Source organism: Neocloeon triangulifer, unplaced genomic scaffold, assembly GCF_031216515.1.
Source record: "Neocloeon triangulifer isolate White Clay Creek 2 clone unplaced genomic scaffold, ASM3121651v1 ptg000009l, whole genome shotgun sequence".
In the NCBI taxonomy this organism is placed as follows: domain Eukaryota; kingdom Metazoa; phylum Arthropoda; class Insecta; order Ephemeroptera; family Baetidae; genus Neocloeon; species Neocloeon triangulifer.
Window position 1 is genome coordinate 5,569,098 of NW_026775551.1, and position 19,688 is coordinate 5,588,785.

Below are 19,688 nucleotides of genomic sequence, written 5' to 3' on the forward strand. Positions count from 1 at the left end.
GCGTCATAATATGCGTCATCAATTTTAATGGAATCATCTCTAGCAGTAGCGGCTTGCTAAATGCAAAATTAAATACTACTCATAATTTTTATTATCAGTGACTTAAATTGTACAGTTTTGCCGTTAATTAAAACAAGCCGTTTTGTTTAATAAATATTCATATTTTCAGCCACTTGGATTCAGATGCATAAAGTTCTTGCGTTTTTTTTTACATATTAAACCCAATATTTTATGTTGTGAATATGAATATACCAAATTACAGAGACGGAAACAAAAGAAATTTATGGAATTAAAAGAAATATGTTTTTTGAAAGGCATAATATTTTGTGCAATATTGCACCATTTTTTTTTTTTTATCTTTGGCTTCCACAATAAAAAATGTATACGCGCGCGGAGAAATCATGAGATAACAACAACCAAGTTACAAATTTTATTTTTCAACTTTTATTTGATACTTTTCCTTTATTTATTCCATTTATTCCAAACCAATTTAAAAAAAAACCTTTGCTGAATTCCGTCCTTATCTTTATTTGTTTTATTGCGTGCTTAATCCATAAAAAGTTGGTGTCGTACCTGCCTATATGCATCATTCAGATAAGCAGCAGGGGTTTGCTACCTGCTATCGCTTGAAAATAAATGCTATAAAATGTTTTGCTGTGACCAGTCATTTGTAGTAACTTTGCCGATCCAGCAGAAGCGTCTAATATCTGCACGATGAAACACCAAATTCTGGGGTCATATTTTCTATTTTTTATTTATTGCACACAAACTCTCGTGTCATTGTCAAATGGATCGTCAAAAATTGCAAAGGTAAATGTCATTTTTTATTAAATATTTTAGTTCATTAATTATTCCTATCTGAGTATAAAAAAAATATTAATAATGTTATTTGGTACTGAACAAGAACTAGCATTTGGAAAATAGCAGGAAAATAGTTATTTTTCTCTCCTATTATAGAGAACATTTGCCATTGAAACTTATGCGTGGACTGCCGTAGGATGGAATGAGACAGACATCGAAAGTTCGATTTTGGATGACAATCTCCAAGTTATGGAGGAATCAAAAAATCGACCTCATTTCAACTCATCCGTATTTGAAAAATTATTTAATTTCAAAACCAGCAAGTGTATTTTGCCATTTGAATATTAGGCAATTGACTACATCAGTATTTTCCCTGAATATGCACTTACAACGACGGAGGTGATTCACAACAGGACTTTGGCAGGTAAGCTTGCACAAAGGGTACCAGAACCTGGAAACGTTTTTGTGCCCTGCAAAGTTGGAAGCAATGATCCGGACGAGCTCGTGAGTTTTTTAAAATATTTATAATTTTCCCCTCACTTTTTTTATATAATTTTTATCCAAATTCAATTGATATATTGCAAGAAGTAATTAATTTTCAAGTAATTATTTTATCATTCAAAACGTTAAAAAAATACTTTCCTATAGATTGTTTGTGTATGTATAATTTTAATGCTTTAAAATTCAGCAAGCGGTTTTCATTTTCTGTCAGTAGAAAGATCACATTCATTCGGATGCTTGATAAATAAAATATATTTAACAAATTGATAATTTTCATTGATTGACGAATTGATAATATCTTGTTGAATTAAAATTCATTTAGGTTATCACGCGGTTGTCATGCTTGTCACGAAACAATTACGCATATACTGTGGCAAGCCTTTTGGAAAAAGTGCCGCGCCTTTGCGGAATGAGCGACAAAGACTGCGACGGGCTGCGAATTTACAGCACGACTGTCGTTTTTGACAAAAATGGATATTTGATTGCAAAGTTTGTTTTTAATAAATAAAACAATTTAACATATTTATAAATTAATAAACTTATTATGTATTCTAGATACCGGAGGTTTAATTTGATACATGAGACAGCGCTCGATGCGGCGCCGTCGTTTGAACCGATCACTTTCACCACAGAGAGCAATGTAACTTTCGGTCTCCTTACGGGCTACGATTTGCTATTTCTAGAACCGTTTAAGTCGCTTTTGAATAAAAGTGTTCACCACTTCATCTTCAACGGCGCATGGCAAAATAAAATGCCTTTCGAATTTTGTAAGTAATTAATTTTTCGGTGGTAAATTTTAAAATATTGGATAAATCTTTTGCTACAAATTTTATGAAAATTTTCAGCGAATTTTTATTTCTTTTTAAATTAATTGGTTATTAGTATTATTTAAATAATATTTTTAGCAACCTCAGTGGAAATGGGCTGGGTTGAAGCAAACAAAAAAAATAATCCAACTTTCTTGACGTCCTCAAACTATCAAAGAGCGGAACTTGGTTATTCCGGCTTTGGTATCTTTTTCCCAAGCGGATCCTATTCCGTGAGCCACCCTGTTGGCTCTGGTGGGTACCTATCTCTTGGAATGGCCATAGAAGATCCGATAAATTTACAAGAAAAAAGAGATGAGCAAAAATTCAGCCGTGAAGTTGTGGCGGACGAAGGAATGGATCTCAGCAATTATACAGCGGTCGCTGTCCCTTTGAGCAGTCAAAGTCAGAACTCAATTGAAGTTTGCCACTCTGACGGATTTTGCTGCACATTAACCTACCAGACGTTTTCAAGCGGCTCTTCTGCTACAACGAATTATCAGGCAATTAATTATATAACGCGAATTTTTTCTTGTTATTAATATATACTTTTTAATTATATTAGTGGTACTTTAACTATTCAAAGTTTATATATTTAGGTCTCTAATTTTGAAAAAGCATAAATTTTTTCAATTAAAATATTTATAGTTGCTTGCATTCAATGGAAATCGCACTGCTGCCGACGGGAGGGTCCTGTTTAATGAGCAGACGTGCGGTCTCGTCGCTTGTTCCGGCACGGACAAGTTGACCTGCATCGCCCCCAAATCTGAAACTACGTACACCGATAATGTTTTTTTCACCAGACTTTGGCTGGCAGGAAATTTTTCCTCTGATCAAGTCCGACCAGTGACAATGGCCGGAGACGAAAACTCGTACATTTCACTGGGGCAACTCAGTTTGACGATACAACCACAAGAAGGAGGGTAATTTTAATAATGTAAGTACTACATAATTTTTAATGTTTTTTTTCCTTTTCAGTTATAATGTATCCTACTACAATAACCAAGGCAGGGCTGTTAAAGTTAAAACTTTTGCCCTTTCGTCAACCGACTTTCCCGTTAGGCACAGTACAAACGCTGCAAATTTCCTCATCCCCCAGTTTATTTCTTTAAATCTTTGTATAATTATCGCATTGCGCAGAATTATTTGTTGAAATGTGCGATGAGTATTCAATTAAACGTAAAATTGATACTGAAAATCTCCTGAGCGTATTAAAATAAAATTAATTAATTCCTTAATTTTCTGGTTATTATTGACTGAGAATCAAGAATAATTAATAATAATAATAATATTATATTCATTGGACGCAATGGCGCGTTTTCAAGTTCAATCAACTAAATTTGGAAAAGATGCGCAGCCTTTACTCAAATCAACATAACATATTAAATCAAAAGTAAATTAAATATATGTAATTAATATTATAAAATGCTAAAAGCGTGCGTAGGTAATTTGCTGATGACCTGCTAAATATGCTATACTTTTCAAACAGCACGGAAAGGTGGTGATAATAAATAATAAAAACTTCACTGTTTTGAATTGGATAATAATATTGTAATTATTTAAGCGCGTAAACAAAGGCAAGTAAAAGAAAATAAAAATTAATAAAATTTATGCAACCGGCAGTACCTAATTGGCGCAACTTTCGAAGAATAAACACCGGTAGAGGTCTCTGCCAATCACATGCGTATTGCGTGCGCGATCTTTTTGTAAACAAATGCACGCTGGACTTGATCTGCATGTTGTAGATTTTTTAGGTATTTTTTGCTCAAATTACTATAGTTAACGTAAAGTTTTACAGTAAATTATATGATTTAGTAATAGAAAAACATGAACTCAAATGGATCACATGTTGAGGACGGAGGTGACTGTTCCATCAGGCCGATTTTGTGCGAACTTGGAGTCATCACCAGACCAGACGGATCTGCAATTCTCACACAAGGCAAATTGTCAATTTTTTCATTATTGATTAGCAATTTATGTCTTTAAACATTTGGCAAATCAAAAATACATGTATAATTTTTTTGCAGGGCACACAGTGGTCATGTCGGCAGTTTACGGACCTTCGGAAGTTCGAATGCAAAGACTTCAGGTTGACCGAGCGTTTGTTGAGACAATATTCAGGCCGAAGTCAGGATTGCCTTGTCCGAACGATCGAATGCGAGAAACAATCATCAAAGACACATGCGAGACTGCTATGCTTGCCGCCCTGTACCCTCGAACCACAGTGTCGGTCATTCTTCAAGAAATGCAAGACTCGGGAGGGGTAAAGGATTTTGTTAAAAAAAAAATTGATTGTAATTCTTGTATTAGCTTTTGGCTTGTTCAATAAACGCCTCTTGTTTGGCTCTGATGGACTCTGGATTGGCCATGAAGTTCCTTTTCGCAGCAGTGACCTGCGGAATCACAAATGACAACATAATCATTGTCGACCCGGATGGAAATAAGCTAAAGGTTCTAAATTTCAAATAAAAAGTTATATTGTATTTTATGGAAAGTGAAATTTTATTAATTTCAGGACTGCAAAGCAACTCTCACATTTGCATTTGACAGCATCGATAAAAATGTGATCGCCTCGTACACAACCGGCACCTTTCCAATTCAAGTCTACAACAACGGGCTCGAAAAGTGCCGGCAAGCTTCAGATTTCCTTTTTGACTTCTACAGAGACATTGTCAGAAAATATTCCACTACACTGTAGATTTTTATTCAAAATTAAAAATATTTTTAATGAATGCTCGTCCAATAATTTTGACCAATATTTAAAAAAAAAAAATGCAATACATAATTATTGCTGGAAACTCTGAATGATCAATGAATTCACAAATTAACCAACATAACATTTAAGGTATTTTGAATCCCAGCACCTTGTACAAATGGCAGTTGACGTCATAATGCAATTAAAATTCAATATCAATTCATATTAATGCTACAGTAAAATATTTTGGCCCCACTTCCCTTAGAACTGGTTAATCTTCATTAGTGTCGCACTAATTTATTCTTGAAACTTATCACATCTAACTATCCAGAGCGACGATGATATGACTCCTTTCATTGGCAAGAAAAGAGCACTAGTTTTTGTACATTTCAGCCATGCTGGATACTTAGTTAGAAAAATCTATATCACTTCCTTGTTTTTCTTTGAAATCAACCAGCATCTTTCTTTAATCACATGTGTTGTTTTTCACTTTCATTTTCTACTGGGGAGCTGTTTGTTTGAGCAAGAGGCGGAAGCTTTCGCTAGACGTATCTGCAAAAAATAGATATAAATTTAATTCCCAACTAGTTTTTAAACAAAAATCTTACCATTAATGATTTCCACAAAAAACATGGAATCATCCTTCAGGTTGGCAACAACTTGGTCTGTCAAAAAGACGTGGATGCCGTTGGGTCCTTGCAGGTAGACATCAATGACACTGTGAGATGGAATGCCGACCAACTCTGCTAAACGAGAGGTCATCTCTGATCTTTGAAGCGAATTCAGGTAGAGGGCGTGATAAACTTGAGCACCCTCTTGGCACAGATACAGTGTCAGTCGGGGAATGATTGACCTTATAAAAAAAATTAATTTTTCACTTTGTCCAAAATTTTAATCCTACTTGGAATGTAGCGCATTATAGAGTCTGATGCCGTCAGCAAGGCCGCAAATTTGAATCATGTCGTCTCGGGTCAGTCTCAAAATGTCCGAGCCGCAGAAGCTGCTGAATGTCCGCAGGTACTGCCCAAATCGTTGCGTCTGAAGCCACTGGGCTGTTTGCGGCGCAGTAGCCTCAGCAGGCAATGGCTCCATGTATACCTAAAAGAAGAGTTTTATGACTTTTTTACCACTTAACAATCAAAATATTCTAACCGGCACTTCCTCTATAAAATCTGTAGGGGTTGGTTGCTGAGCTCCCTGGCTAGGCAAAGCTCCACTCCCATTGTTGCATGCCGCACCTTCTTCTTTAACCATGCTCGTGGGGCTTCCTCCTCCTTGTCTGGATAGTGATAATCTTTTAATAAAACAAATCCTGACTATCATACACTACTTACACATTTTCTGGTCCATTAAAGCCACCGACCAATCCACCGGTGGCACAAGATGAACTCGACGGGAAAAGAATGGTAGTTTCTGGAGCAATCTGTCAAAAATTTTATTACATAAAATAAGATTCAAAATTTATTTTGCTTACATCTGTGAGCACAGTGCATTCGTATGAAGGTTGATATTTTTCCTGTTCCGACACGGGCCGTTTTTGAATTTTCTCTCGGTCTTGCTTGTGTTTCCTGTCAGCACCTTTCAGCTACAATAGAGACATTTAATATACGAGCAACTTCTAGATTAAATGTATTACCTTAAAAACTTTAATTTGACAAGCAGCGCTGTGGAGACGTCGGACACTGTTGGTATCACTTTGAGAATACGTTTCTACCTGAATGCGAAACGGAACCCCTTTTTCTCCTCCATGTTTTTTTGGAGTGAATTCAGTGCTGATGCAGTTAACCTGTTTTTTTTAATTCTTCAGTTTTTTACAATTTCTTAAAATTGATCGACTTACTTTAATGTAAGCTCCAACTTCCTTTGTTGGATCCCAAGAGAATTCGACAGTGTTGAGCTGTTCGAGGTCCTGCACAACATCCCACAATCCATATGACAGAGGAATGTCAAGCTCAAGAATCCTGTCTCCAGGCCGAGACTGCCGCCAAGCAGCCAGCTTTTCTCTCTCCATATACTGCAAGCGGCGCTCGTGGAAGCAAATTCTGATAACACTCTTCAGAATTGTGCCTCTGTACGAGGAAAGGTCGCCGAGTTTCTTCAGTTTGATTTCATAAGACTGGCACTGGTTGAGATATGTGAGCGATTCTTCGTTGATCTTTGTTGCTATCGATGTAGCTGCTGCCAGCACATATTGGAATCTTCAAGAAGAAAAAATACCATGTATTATGATTGATAAAAAAAATATATAATCTGGAGATCAATGAAAAAAAAATTGAGCATAAAGAAAACTTTTGCAATATGACTGTTATATTTACCTATAGTCTTCCCCTGCAACTGTGGTATTCAATTTGTCGAGGCGTTGAAATCTTTCCAGCCCTTGCTCAGAACCAACTCCTATTTGTTGTGATTGGTTATTCAAGTTGGCACCCTAGAAACGATTTAAAAAATATTTTTTGTTTACAAATTTTTTGGATTTTACCGCATGGCCGTGCTGTCCAGGCACTTCTCCTCGAACCATGCTGTGCCTCTCATTAGGAGGGCTGTGATACCCCCCGTCAGCACCGTTGGTCAGAGTTTGAGTGTGCAGCAGGTGGTGCAGACTGGTGGGCGAATCTCTGTCCATGTCTGCAGGCGGGGACCTGTGCTGCTGCTGCCGACTGTACATACAAAGCATTATTTTTGACTGTCAAAACATTGGCTATTGAATTGTTATTACTTGGAACTCCCCTGCGTTGGAGGCGAATTGGCTTCTTGTTTGAAAACTGTCAGTGATGGGAGAGCCAACAAGGCCTCACTGTAAAATAAGAAAAATAATCAATTTTATAGCTTCCCAGTTATTTGAAGTAACAAAAAATTTGGCAAAATCAATCTTATTTTTATTTTGAGCTTTGAAGCTCGACTTAATTGCAATTTAAAAAAAGTTCAATTTTATTTATTAATTTTTTTTTTTTTGCTATGAACTGTAAAAAGAAATTTTAACTTTATAATAAAAAAATTACCTCATATTATATGAAGCAGTGCTGAGATCCTCGCCGAGGCCAGACAGACTGCCATCAAGATCGGCTGCCAAATTATCGTCAATGTCCCATGAAGTCATCCTCCCAGGCGCCACTCCTGAAAAAAATAATAGTAGAGTTTTAATTGCAAATGAAAATTGCAAGAATATACTGGGGGCTTATGACGAGAGAGCAGCAAGAAATCGGCATGCAAACGGATTTCATGCCGCACGCCGTCAGTAATTTGTAAAAAAAAAGAGTGTAAAGCATCAAGCTGGACAAACACGATGCGTTCAGCTCATGTTTATCTTTCTTTTAAAGTCGATAGTGCAGCTGGCTAAATTATCTGCACTGCTAACAACGTGACCTGATTGGAAGAACTGAGATAACACATCTGAAGACGCGCGCATTGGACTTCTAATTTATGAAATTAAAATTCAAAGACCGCAATTTCGCTTTATTAAAAACTACAAAGTTTTCCTCATTCTCGGCCGAGTCCGCTTATATTTTCAGGCACTTTCTAATGAATATTGTTATAAAATAGGCCCAGCGAATGTGTCAACATCGCGAGAATATCCAGTTAGTCACTAAGCCAGCCAGCCAGTCAAGCAGCTCCTTGCCTCACTGGAGAAGATTACAGGCGCCATCGACAGGTTGTTAATGGCCTTCGTAGCCCTGAGGTTGCCACAGATCGGCAGAGGCAGCTTTTACGTCGGTATTAAATTGAGTAAAATATTATTCTGGCCCAACGCATTTGATTATTTATCCCGTAAATCCTTTTTCTTCTCTCTTGAATCCTTTCAAAATCAAAGTGTTAAAGTTCCCGTTTATCAGTAAAAATGACCCACCAAGACACCACGCAAACAAAAGATAAGCCTCATGCACCAAACTTTGTCCTCTCTTGTCTACAGCAAAGCGGCACATCCAAGCCCAAATTTCAAATTTCTATACTCCTTACCTTCGGGGGTTTTGGGTTTGGTGTATCGTCTGATGGGGCTGGCTGGGGGTCTGAGGTCCCCGAGGTGGTGCAAAGTTCCACCGTGACTGGAGCTGAACACGCGCGGCGGCTCGTCGTGCAGGTCGGTCGACGCCGCAAGTTCACCAGGCAGCGATTTGACCTCGAGACTCTCCAACTCGTCCCAAATTTTGCGCTTCCTGGAGGCAGGAGTTGCTGGCTCGGCGACCCTTGCAGCGATGTTCTCCTCACTCAGCGTGTGATGACCCTACGCAAGCACTTTTAAGACCAAACTGCTTCCGATTTTAATAAAAATATTTACATTAAAATAAAATTTTAACACAAAAACTTCTCACAGTTCTCACATTATTTAATTAATTTTACTAAAAATAATGCACATAAATTTCCTATTTATGGCTATCAATATTGGTTTATAAGTTTAATAATTTTTATAAAAAAAATTACAGAAACAATTTTTTTAATCAACAAAATACTTTCTTGTTTAAATTTGAAATCAAATTATTTATTCTTAAAAATAAAAAATTTTACTTGAAAATAACATAAAATTCGTGCCTGCAATCGCATGCGGAGGGTCTGCCTGAGCTCGCTGGACCAAGGGAAGAGTTCGGCGGCGTCGTCGGACGAACCTGAGGAGCCAGTCGGACTGAGCGTGGTCCACGCGGGGGCTTTGGCGGGCCTCGAGGGCCCCTCGGGCTTCATCATGAGGTGGTGCTGGTGGTGGTCCAAGATAGCGGTCATTTCACCGAGCATGATCTCCATGGCGCTATTCGCCGGCCGCGTCCCTTTTGGCCGTGCGCCTCTGGTTGCTGCGGCCGCCGCGGCTGCTGCTGGTCACGGCCAAAAGCAAGTCTCGCTCCTGTCCCGTGGTGTTCAGATGAAAACGAGACCAGCAGCTCAGTTCGCGCAGGAACACCATCGGGGTCCTCCTCGCTCCTGTCGGTCGGCGGGCGGCGCTCTCGCGAGCAAACGGACGGTCAGGGAAGACAGGGTAGCGGCCGCGGACGCGCTCTGGGTCACGACGGGCTGCTCTTGGCCGACGATTGTCCGCTGAAACACACAACACACATGCTTTCTTTCAACACTGTCTACTGCATGCAATTGTTAAACAACGTCAAAACTATGCAAAATTACTACAAAACGAGTTGCAAATGACAATTTTAAAAAAGCTTTGGCATTTGTGCTTTCTAATGTTTCCCTCCCAACAATTTTATTTCATCCAAGGTAAAATTTTTGCAACCATTTGGAAATAACATATATGATAAAAATTGTTTGAAGATCGAGTCCGAAAAATTTTATATCTAAATATTTTGTATATTTATTTTATATCTAAATTTTTTTATGGAAATAATAAGAAACGTGATTTAGAATTGAATTGAACCTAAAAAAGAATGTGAAAAAGGCCAACCCAGTCCGGTTTTGAACCCCGTTCGGTAGAGTCTCGCGGACTAGTGCAGTACTGCCCGCCCAGGACTACTGTTCGCGTTCTCAACCCACTGGGCTGGCCACCGCCACAAACAAAGAGCCACAAAAAACGGCTTATTAACAGTGACATGTCGACTAAGTCGCGCAACACAACAATGAGAGATATTTTGATTGTTGCTCGAGCTCTGTGATTGAGAACCTCAGGTGTCTGTGCAAATTAAAATTATGACATTAAAATCATTTATCAACTCTTCAAACATTATGTTCCAAAATTTGTATCCATTATATTTTCTTGCCTGACGTGATGCATGGTCAGAGTCAACTAAATTGAAATCTACAATGAAAATTTACTCGTCGAAAAGGGCTGGAGGAGGGGTGAATGTTGGCCAGAAAGAGATCGAGCAAACTCTAAAGGACGGTGAGAACTTCAGGATTCTGAATCTAAAAAAACAAAACGAACTTCCCAACGGTGTGCATTTCATTGCGTGTCAATGAACGATTCTGGGAGTAATTTGCGTTTGAAAACAGTCAAATTTAAAAAAAAAAAAATCTTGGTTGTATCTCCAAAATTGAAAAGAACGCGACCGTTCGTTCGAAGCGACAAACGGCACACCGGTGAAAAGCTCATTCCATGAGGAAGCCGAAAATGCCTAGTCTTTTGCGATATGGTGACCCCTGACCTCAGAGAGACGTCAGGAAGTACGGAAGGCTTAGTTTCATTTCAACACCTCTCTGAATCCCCCATCCTCTTTAGCTTGTGTAAATATATAAAAATTATACCATTAATATGGAAATTATTTCCTGATCTGGAAAATTAATTGCTGGTCCAAAATCTCTTCTCCTTCAGTACTTTTACTTTACAGAATGGTTATTGCAACCTGCCTCTAATTCGACTACAAGTGCTGCAAGTAACTGAAGCAACAACCTATGCTTATTTTTGTAAATATGAGAAATCCTTACTTGATATTTGAATGTCTTGAGTGAAACCTCTAATTTAACAAGCTCGTAAACTCCGAAGTGTAATTAGAGGCGTATTGAAAGCGCCGCGAGAAAACATGGAGACCTACTTTTCAACTGACACGCAATTTCCGCACCAATTGCAGACAGCTTGTCGCCTCTGTTCGCAAAAAAATAAAATAATAATTCTATGCTAAAAATGACCAAAGTTGGCATATTTGAAGTTCGGAGTGACAGAAAGGCGCGTGTGATTGTAGCTCACCTTGTGCTACCAGCATTTATTTGTCTCTGACGCACAAGAGTGGCTCGATATATATATTTTCTGCAATTATGCATACCAATTGGTCAGTGGAGGGGCTTCGGGGGGCAAGAAATTATGATAATTTTGTTTGCCCGAGCTGAGCGTTTCTCCCAAATGCTGAAAGAGATTTTACGCAAGCAAGCTGCAATTAAATGGTACCAGGCTGTCTGGCCGCAGCTGCGAACGTGGCCGCGGGCAGGTCGCGCGACCAGCAATTTTCTGCCATCACGCCACAGATTCGGAGAAAACTTGCACTCAGGTGATTCAAGATTTTTTTGTTTGTAAATTAGCTCATGATCAGGCCACTCGTGGAACGTGATAATTATATGAAATCTGGTTGTGGTCTTATCACCTGAAATTAATTGATGCGTAGCTGTGCAGGTGTACTGACTGCACCACAAATACAATTTGATAACAAAAAAATTAACGTGTTAACAAAAAAAAATCTGTTAGTTAAGGTTGAAGAATAAAAATGTTGGAAAATAGAAAATCTCGATTCTCAAAGGGAATGAAAACGTTTATTTAACAGTGAATTTTTGTCTCTTCAATCTTTGACTAACAATAAAAAGCGGATTATTTTGCCTTTGGCAACAAGAACAATTAAATTAATTAATTATGGTGAATAATCTAAATTATGAATTTCGTGTAAAAAAAAAATACTCTTGACAACTTGATTTAATATGAAACTAATTTTGTAGAACATGTTTTCGCGTGACATTTCGATTTTTAAATTAAATTTATGTCTTTTTCAGAAGCAAAACGCATTTCCCTGCCTCTATAAAATTTGCCTTGCGAGGTCGCAAGTTAAAGCTTTTTGCAATTAAATTAAATTATCTTGTTCCTTAAAGTAATGGAAAAGTACGAGAAAATTACAATCATGCTGATTGTAATTCACATCCTGTCCGAAATAATGAAATGAAAGACTTAAATCAAATAACATCTTTGCCCCCGTCACAGGAAAGTTTTTCGGGTGAGATAAATGCAATAATGGTCGCTCTTTTTTCCTCGGCCAACATAATAATCAGGAAGGCAGCACGTGATCGGTGGGTGACGTCAAAAGTAATCACCCGGCCGTGTGCAAACGCAAACGAGACGAATAATATGATTGTGTGTGTATTTGTTGTGTTCTCCAAATTGTGGCTCCAAGAGAGCTTCGGGCGACGCCTAATTATTCCGAAACGACCAACGCAGGCCCTGGACAGGCTTAATAAATTTCAAACTGACGACCGTGCATGACGCGCGAGTGCGATATTTATGAGTGACCTTAATTAATAGATTATTTTGAATGCGACAGCCGGGGCCGCGCGCCGAGATCGGCTGCAAAGTTCACCGACCAGATAAACGACATTTTGGTTTTCAACCAAATGAGGCTATCGGAAGTTTAAAAAGATAAATAAAAATCATACTTACAACAATTATTATTAGAGAGTGAAGGAGAAAGAATCGACCGCGACTCTGCCAGCGTCCGAAGGACAGTGAGAAATCAATGAAAGGTGCGTACCGAGAGTACCACCTGTTGAAAGGACCTGCCCTATGATCTCGGATGCTGATTGGCGGAGCAACTCTTTGTTGATAAACAAAAGTAGGGAGATCGGGAAGGAAAGAAAGTTGCTCCTCTAGTCCATTAAAATGGTGACTTACAATTAGTGGTCATTTTACAAGTTCCTTTTATCTTCATAATTAATATAAATAGATTACAAATTTATTTTTATCCTGCTTCATTTATAAATTACTTTGCAATTAAAAAGTAATTAAAACCCATTATCGATTATTACTAATTATGATGGCATTTACACATAAATCAACGAGGTGACTTTGAACAATCCACAATGACGTCAATATACATTTAAACAGAGGTTTATAATCATTATGTATTAAAAATATTATTTTACTTTTAATTTTAATTGGTAAAATGACACAGCCTGGTCTGATTTATTCTGACTGCGGGATTTCTTGGGAAAAAGATTTTTTATTGAATTGTTTTGAGAAACATTTTAATTAGTTAATTTAGGGATTTAATAAGTTTCCAAAATTAATTCTTGCTTCAATCAGGGTTGCAAAACTTTCTAAATTGTATTTTCTTTCTTTTCATTTAATTTAGCCCTTCATTAATTTATATTTGGCAGGTTGATTTCCTCCTAGGTTAAAGCAAGATTATTGATTACAATTTTCTTGAAATAATTTCAAACTTTTTTCTTCAAATTAAAAGCCTATAAAAATAATTACCCTTGAACTTGGTTTAATTTAAACAGAAGAATGCACTTCCTTGTTAATTATCACCTTGCATGCCTATGATAAAAAAGATTTTACTATATCGGCTTGAATAAAATAACGAAAGGGACTCCACGCGAGAGGTGCCTCCGTTATAAAGCAGCTTTTTACCTTGAGTGGAAACATTAATTTTCAACCAAACCGACTCAATCCAGATTGAGAAAAAGCTCCTCATCTCTATGCATACAGAATTTCGAGCTCAAAGAAAGCTTTGATTGGTGCTCTTGCATGACCTGAGCACCAACTTGGCCCAAAATGGAAACTGCGGCTCCAGCCTGGCTGGCCTGGTCCATGGGAAATCCCCGTTTGCCCACTTTTATTATTATACTGCTGTGAATGTAACCTCAGGTCACATGGCAAATCGATTCATTAAAGCTGGAAATCCCGCCCAGCTGGCCAGGTGAGTTTCAGCCAACATTCATTTGCATCAGAGAAAAGTCAGAATCATTAAAGCCATTTTTAATTATGCGCTCTGCTTTTAATTTGAGATGAACGCCGATAAACGCATTTGACTTTTAGTTTCAATAAAAGCTATTCTGACATCAATTTTATACTAATTTGTAGTAATTACTTAGCATTTTTTTTTCTTAATTAAAGAAAATAAATTAAAAGGGCCTTATTTATTTTGGAGAAAAGAGTGGGTATAATTTTTTTTCCTTATTTCTTGTAAAATAAAATAAATAATGCAAAAAGATTTATCTCCACTACGCAGCAATAAAGAAGTTATCAAATTTTTATATTTGTCCAAGATCATCCTCAAAATAGTGTAGTTTAATCTACTGTAAACTAATTTTTAAAAAAACTTCTCACTGTAAGGCAATAATTGGAAATTTAAGTAGCTGCAGAAGTTTCCCGTACCATAAGATAATTAAAAAATTGGACGGTTGAAATAATTTTGAGAGCTAAATTACATTGAAAAACTTGAAAATTGTAAGTGAAATTACTGGCCGCGAAAATAGCTTCAGGTGAGTCATGTTGGAGAAACGCCTCTGCAAATTACGGCCCAGTTGGAAATCCCTGACATGTAAAGCAACGCCTCTGCGCATCTTTAATGCTTTTCGCGCAATCTTCATGTGCAGTTTTTCCCTAATGAAATTTATGGCACAATCTTCTTTATTCGCTGGATTTTATAAAGAAATTATTGCAGAGGTTCATTGAACCGATGACATGATGCTGCGATTTGAGACTATTTTTTTTTTAAGTGTGAGTGTTTGTTGAGTTGCACAGACAGCATTGCATGTTATCTTCAACTTTGGACTGATTGTGAGGATGAAAGCGGAGAGCCAAAGTGCAAGTATCGCATGCTTGAGGAAACGTAAGCCATAAGTTTACAATGCAACTTTGTGCATTTTCCCCCAAATTCCTTTTCAAAATGTCCTTAAAAAAGAAATCATAGTAATTTCAAACTAATTCTTCAAAAAATTGTTAGTGTGTTTTTGTCTTTGTTCGCGTTGTAAGTTTAATTTTAAAGAGGGGATTTTTTATCGTTATTTTACTGAAACTGTGCGTGAAAAACATAAAAGAATGGAATAAATGCCAAAATTTTTACTTTAATAGAAAAATTAATTTTTTAACTGAATTATTGATTATTTGTGACACAAAAATATGTGAACTTATTATTTAAAAATTAATTTGTCAATTAAAATTTAAAAATTTGGTACGTATTCCAATCTTGAAAGCCAAGTTTGTCTCGCAGAATCTTAGTAAAACCACGAAAAAACCTCTATAAGTTTTCGATTGTGCAGTTTTAAAACAAAATTATGCCAAAAGCATATGATTAAAGTTTTTGATAAAAATTTGAATAATTTCATAATTAAATTCAAAATATTTAATTAACTTTCAATATTTTATCTTCATAAATGACAATGACGTAATTATACATTGTGTAATTTTGTTTAAAGATTTTATATAACATAATTGTTGTAATTTAATAAAAGGCGGCCAAAATTTAAAAAATATGAATGCAAAACCGATGCAAAACCTGATGATCGTGATTCAAAATTAAAATTGTGATTTACCTTCAAAGGAACAAAATTTCCAGCCGTTAAATTAAAAAACCAAGTCCTATTCAAGACTCCAGCTTATTATGGGACCAGAGATTGAGAAGATGCGGGCGCACGAATGGAAATTTCAGTTGCTCATCGCACACACTATTTAACTCACTGACTGTGTGGAACGGGTCCGGATTCCAGGGCTAAAGGTTCTCGTTTAGGAATGCACTCGAGGCGGCGACTCGACTGCACTGATAGCAACAATCGACTGACTAATGAACTGACTGGCTGGCCTGGCCGGCGACGCTTTCTTTAACGCACACAAATAGGATGACGACGACAAATATTGATAAAGTGCCTTTAGCAGCAGACGAAAACAAAGGCAAAATCACCACCAGAAACAAAAAGAGCCGTGCCCACTGACTTTAAATATTTGGTTGAATTTAAACCGATAAAATTAATCTTGCGATTGTATTTTTATTTTCATATTTTTTTTTCAAATTTAAAATGTAATTTTAATATTAAATTTTCAAGGCTATAATTTAAATTATCTGACAAAATAAATCATGATTTTTGGAATTTTCATTATCTTGAAAATTACATACTAAAATTGATGGTGATTGATTGATGTTTTTTTTCAGTGAAACTAATTAATTTCAAAATAGAAAAAGCATCATAATTATAAGGTCAATTTCTCGGTTGTAGAAAACATAACATATTGGCGTTGATTTTTCATATAAAAATTAATTAATTTGAACTTACCAAAATAATTAGAGTGACGTTCTTAGATAAAAAGAGCTTCTCACGGTGACGAACTTCGCCAAGTCACCAAAAGCTCCATTTGAGCACCAGGATGGAGATCAAAAGTTGCCTGTTTGATGTGAGGGAGCGTCCAGTTGTTTACGCGAAATAGTTCATCAACCGAGACAATTCCTTGGTAACGCACAAGAAAACCACCTCAAATTCCTGGATATTCTAATGCAAAACTTGTGCAGGACAGCGCGAGAGGCCTTAACAGTACAATAACAGGGAGATAGAGAAATAAACCGAATTGAATTGAGAGAGCACGAGGTTTGTAGAAACTCACTAAACACAGGGAATGCGACTGAACAACTGACGTGATAAGGGGGCGTGCCGTCGGCAGCTGAGTTGTGAAATTTCTGAAGTTGACTCCAACGTATGCAATTATGTTAAAAAACAAACAGAAAACGTGACGCACAACCGGTTATTTTATAGGTTGTAAACTGAAGAAAAATATACTATTGTCAACTAAAATATAATAAAACTTGAATTAAGCATAGAAAATTATGTTTTATTAGCTCTGGTATGATGCATTTTTTAATTAAAATCAATTAACTTCAGCTTATAAAACATATAATTAAAATATGTATTGTTTAACCGGTTGTAGTAAGAAGAAAAAACCGTTTCAAAGTTGCATGCAAGTGTACTACGTGGAAACCAAGTGGAAGCATTCACATGGTTTAATATTCAGCGCTGGTTGGTCCGCTTTCAGTCACGTGGTCAACGTTACTGTCTGATTGGCTAACTTTTCCCTCTTCATTTTCATGACAGGTGTTTTCAATTTTCAAACCGTCGCAACGCGTTGTTCGCCGGCAAATTTTTGTTTAATAATTTGAAAATCAAGGCATAATCGTGTCTTTTCAAGCAGAATTATTCTCAGGAACGAAGTTCTTACTTGCCACTGGGAACTAGGTTGGAAAAAAAATCACTCTTTCTATTTCACTTTTCTCATTTTTTTCAACAAGTTTTGTTTTTTATTGTTGTGCGCTGTGACTTTGAGCACGATGAAATCGGCTCTTTTATGCTGTTTCTGCACACAAAATATTTGAAAATTCAAGTACATAAACGCAAATCAACACATACTGATAATGTCCAACACTTTTCAGACTGCAACGATGTCTAAAATGAACCCTCCGACAACAACCTCGACCGTCCAGCAAGAAACCATTTTGATGGAAAAAAGAATGCTGGAAACAATCAAGAAGCGAAAAGCCGAGAAATTGTATATCTATTAATTAACAACGATGAAAGTTTTCTATTTGTTTTTTGCTTTCTTCAGGGATTCATGGAGTCTGGCAGATTTTGAAATCGGCCGTCCTTTGGGGCGAGGCAAATTTGGCCGAGTTTATCTGGCACGCGAAAAGACAACCAAGTATCCAGTCGCGTTGAAGATGATTTTTAAAAAGGAACTTGTCAAGCACAAAATGGAACAGCAACTGATCCGAGAAATTGAAATTCAGTCCCATTTGAAGTACTAAATATTTTATGCATAATATATGTAATTTCTAAAGCACAAAATTTATTGCAGGCATGAAAATGTTCTGCAAATGTTAACATACTTTGTCGATGACAAGAGAGTTTTCCTCGTGTTGGAATACGCGGCCAGGGGGGAGCTTTTTCGAGAACTCAATGCTCAGAAGCACGGCAGGTTTGAAGAGGCTAAGTATGTTAATAATTTATAACTTTGATTCTTGCATTTGTAAAAATCACGCTTCTTTTTATCTCTAGGTGTGCCAAGTACATTTATCAAGTTGCCAGCGCTCTCCAGGCTTGCCATGACTGCCAGGTCATCCACAGAGACATTAAGCCTGAAAATATTCTCATATCAGCTAGAGGAAATATTAAAATTGCAGACTTTGGCTGGTCTGTGCATGACTCCTCTCATACTAATAAGTAAGAAGCAATGATCTACATGTTTTCTCCAAAATTTATAAAAGAAATGTAACATATTACAAAGGTTACAACAATATGGATTTAAAGAGCTTCAAAAAGTAGCTGAATACCTTGGTTTAGCTTGTAAAATTATGTGTAGCCAGTTCACTTAATTATGAGCATCTCGTCAATAATTTTTAAATGTTATCCATTAAATTTGAATTTTACTTCAAAAACAGGAGGAAGACTATGTGCGGCACCTTGGATTATTTGGCACCGGAAATGGTGAAGAATGTTGAGCACTCTCACTTAGTGGACAACTGGTGCGTGGGAATCCTTTGCTATGAGTTGCTCGTCGGAAAACCGCCCTTCGAGAGCAAGACCAGCCACGAGACATATGAACGGATCACCAAAGGATTTGTCGATTTTCCACCTTACGTTGGTACACTGGCCCGTGATCTTATTACCAAGGTTTTTATTTCCTTATTCTTAATTTTTGTAACACAAATTTGTTCCATTTTAGAAGTATAAATGAAAGTGCAAGAAAGAAATGACACATGAAACTCAAATTGAATTTGCGTTATATCACAAAGTTGTGGAAAAGGAATTTTAAATAGGTGCCGAGTGTACTATTTGTCTTATTGTAAAATCACATGTCATCTAAAATTCCTTTACCACACCCTTTTGAAGTACTGCAGATTTAGTTTTAATAATTAAATATAAAGTGTCATTTTTCTTAAAAATTTTCATTATTTATTCCAATATTTTTTAAACTCTTAAAAATCAACAGTTGCTGCAAGTGAAACCTGCGAACCGTCTATCCTTGAAAGAGGTGAAGGTACATCCGTTCATCGTGAAGCACTGGCCCCCAAAGACCCTGCCACCTCCTCAAGCTGCTAAGTAGACAGACCTCTTTAGCGTTTCTTGTAAAATTAATTCCGATTTTTAAGCACATAAAAAATGGATTTTAATTTTATAAAAAAAAACACGTGTAAAGTAAAAAGGGGTATGCAAAGGAAATGAAGATGTTTTGTAAATATAAGTTCCATTATCAATTAAAACAAGCAAAAATTTGAATTAACATAATTTTCTTATTAAAAAATGTATCCTTTATTGGCTTTATATTTAAAAATTGAATTTTTTTTTTATTTAAATAGATGTAGTTGGTGGCTATGAAAAATTATTTGTGGTAAAAAAATTAAATCAAAAATAATTAGCGCAATTTTCAATAAAAACAGTTCAATCTGCGTTAGTGCAGGAAAAAGTAGGAAATTGAAATGAGACTAGTTATTAATAGC

The 19,688-nt window shown here is 36.7% G+C and overlaps 4 protein-coding genes across 9 annotated transcripts; 3 read left to right on the forward strand and 1 right to left on the reverse strand.

The window, feature by feature from the left end:
- Positions 1–634: 634 nt before the first annotated feature.
- On the forward strand, positions 635–3,606 carry LOC132195148 (biotinidase-like). Its single transcript, XM_059616948.1, has 8 exons — positions 635–810; positions 958–1,089; positions 1,150–1,305; positions 1,625–1,791; positions 1,858–2,069; positions 2,208–2,611; positions 2,757–3,031; positions 3,087–3,606. The coding sequence occupies exons 1-8, from the start codon at positions 715–717 to the stop codon at positions 3,259–3,261; spliced, it is 1,617 nt and encodes a 538-aa protein (XP_059472931.1). The 5' UTR covers positions 635–714; the 3' UTR covers positions 3,262–3,606.
- A 126-nt stretch (positions 3,607–3,732) lies between these two features.
- LOC132195149 (exosome complex component RRP46) lies at positions 3,733–5,195 on the forward strand. 2 transcript variants are annotated; one of them, XM_059616949.1, is made up of 5 exons: positions 3,733–3,862; positions 3,924–4,047; positions 4,136–4,371; positions 4,419–4,559; positions 4,624–5,195. In XM_059616949.1, the coding sequence occupies exons 2-5, from the start codon at positions 3,936–3,938 to the stop codon at positions 4,804–4,806; spliced, it is 672 nt and encodes a 223-aa protein (XP_059472932.1). In that variant the 5' UTR covers positions 3,733–3,862; positions 3,924–3,935; the 3' UTR covers positions 4,807–5,195. The 2 variants fall into 2 exon arrangements, with proteins under 2 accessions (XP_059472932.1, XP_059472933.1); XM_059616950.1 differs by having other exon boundaries at positions 3,810–3,862; positions 3,930–4,047.
- On the reverse strand, positions 4,830–16,829 carry LOC132195147 (transcription factor CP2-like protein 1). 5 transcript variants are annotated; one of them, XM_059616943.1, is made up of 15 exons: positions 16,480–16,829; positions 9,328–9,822; positions 8,758–9,022; positions 7,803–7,917; positions 7,520–7,597; positions 7,283–7,460; positions 7,119–7,231; positions 6,644–7,001; positions 6,440–6,589; positions 6,278–6,388; positions 6,138–6,226; positions 5,956–6,082; positions 5,705–5,901; positions 5,412–5,656; positions 4,830–5,355 (listed from the first exon to the last, which is right to left on the reverse strand). In XM_059616943.1, exons 2-15 carry the CDS (start codon positions 9,532–9,534, stop codon positions 5,303–5,305), a joined length of 2,286 nt encoding a protein of 761 aa, XP_059472926.1. In that variant the 5' UTR covers positions 9,535–9,822; positions 16,480–16,829; the 3' UTR covers positions 4,830–5,302. The 5 variants fall into 5 exon arrangements, with proteins under 5 accessions (XP_059472926.1, XP_059472928.1, XP_059472927.1 ...); XM_059616945.1 differs by lacking the exon at positions 16,480–16,829 and adding an exon at positions 15,890–16,026; XM_059616944.1 differs by lacking the exon at positions 16,480–16,829 and adding an exon at positions 15,745–15,885.
- A 440-nt stretch (positions 16,830–17,269) lies between these two features.
- Positions 17,270–19,483, forward strand: LOC132195252 (aurora kinase C-like). Its single transcript, XM_059617120.1, has 7 exons — positions 17,270–17,430; positions 17,625–17,740; positions 17,798–17,989; positions 18,047–18,181; positions 18,247–18,411; positions 18,630–18,861; positions 19,181–19,483. The coding sequence occupies exons 2-7, from the start codon at positions 17,634–17,636 to the stop codon at positions 19,292–19,294; spliced, it is 945 nt and encodes a 314-aa protein (XP_059473103.1). The 5' UTR covers positions 17,270–17,430; positions 17,625–17,633; the 3' UTR covers positions 19,295–19,483.
- Positions 19,484–19,688: the final 205 nt, after the last annotated feature.

What these genes read in the sequence shown, in the direction of transcription:
- LOC132195147 (XM_059616943.1), bottom strand. Translation starts at nt 9,534, where the DNA reads ATGGAGATCATGCTCGGTGAAATGACCGCTATCTTGGACCACCACCAG. An exon ending in CAAACCCAAAACCCCCGAAG is followed by an intron (nt 7,918 to 8,757) that starts GTAAGGAGTATA and finishes TATTTTTTTCAG; the next exon opens with GAGTGGCGCCTGGGAGGATG. An exon ending in CCAACGCAGGGGAGTTCCAA is followed by an intron (nt 7,461 to 7,519) that starts GTAATAACAATT and finishes TTGTATGTACAG; the next exon opens with TCGGCAGCAGCAGCACAGGT.
- LOC132195149 (XM_059616949.1), top strand. Translation starts at nt 3,936, where the DNA reads ATGAACTCAAATGGATCACATGTTGAGGACGGAGGTGACTGTTCCATC. An exon ending in AAATGCAAGACTCGGGAGGG is followed by an intron (nt 4,372 to 4,418) that starts GTAAAGGATTTT and finishes TTCTTGTATTAG; the next exon opens with CTTTTGGCTTGTTCAATAAA. An exon ending in CGGATGGAAATAAGCTAAAG is followed by an intron (nt 4,560 to 4,623) that starts GTTCTAAATTTC and finishes TATTAATTTCAG; the next exon opens with GACTGCAAAGCAACTCTCAC.
- LOC132195148 (XM_059616948.1), top strand. Translation starts at nt 715, where the DNA reads ATGAAACACCAAATTCTGGGGTCATATTTTCTATTTTTTATTTATTGC. An exon ending in GATCGTCAAAAATTGCAAAG is followed by an intron (nt 811 to 957) that starts GTAAATGTCATT and finishes CTCCTATTATAG; the next exon opens with AGAACATTTGCCATTGAAAC. An exon ending in ATACAACCACAAGAAGGAGG is followed by an intron (nt 3,032 to 3,086) that starts GTAATTTTAATA and finishes TTTCCTTTTCAG; the next exon opens with TTATAATGTATCCTACTACA.
- LOC132195252 (XM_059617120.1), top strand. Translation starts at nt 17,634, where the DNA reads ATGTCTAAAATGAACCCTCCGACAACAACCTCGACCGTCCAGCAAGAA. An exon ending in AAGCGAAAAGCCGAGAAATT is followed by an intron (nt 17,741 to 17,797) that starts GTATATCTATTA and finishes TGCTTTCTTCAG; the next exon opens with GGATTCATGGAGTCTGGCAG. An exon ending in GAAATTCAGTCCCATTTGAA is followed by an intron (nt 17,990 to 18,046) that starts GTACTAAATATT and finishes AATTTATTGCAG; the next exon opens with GCATGAAAATGTTCTGCAAA.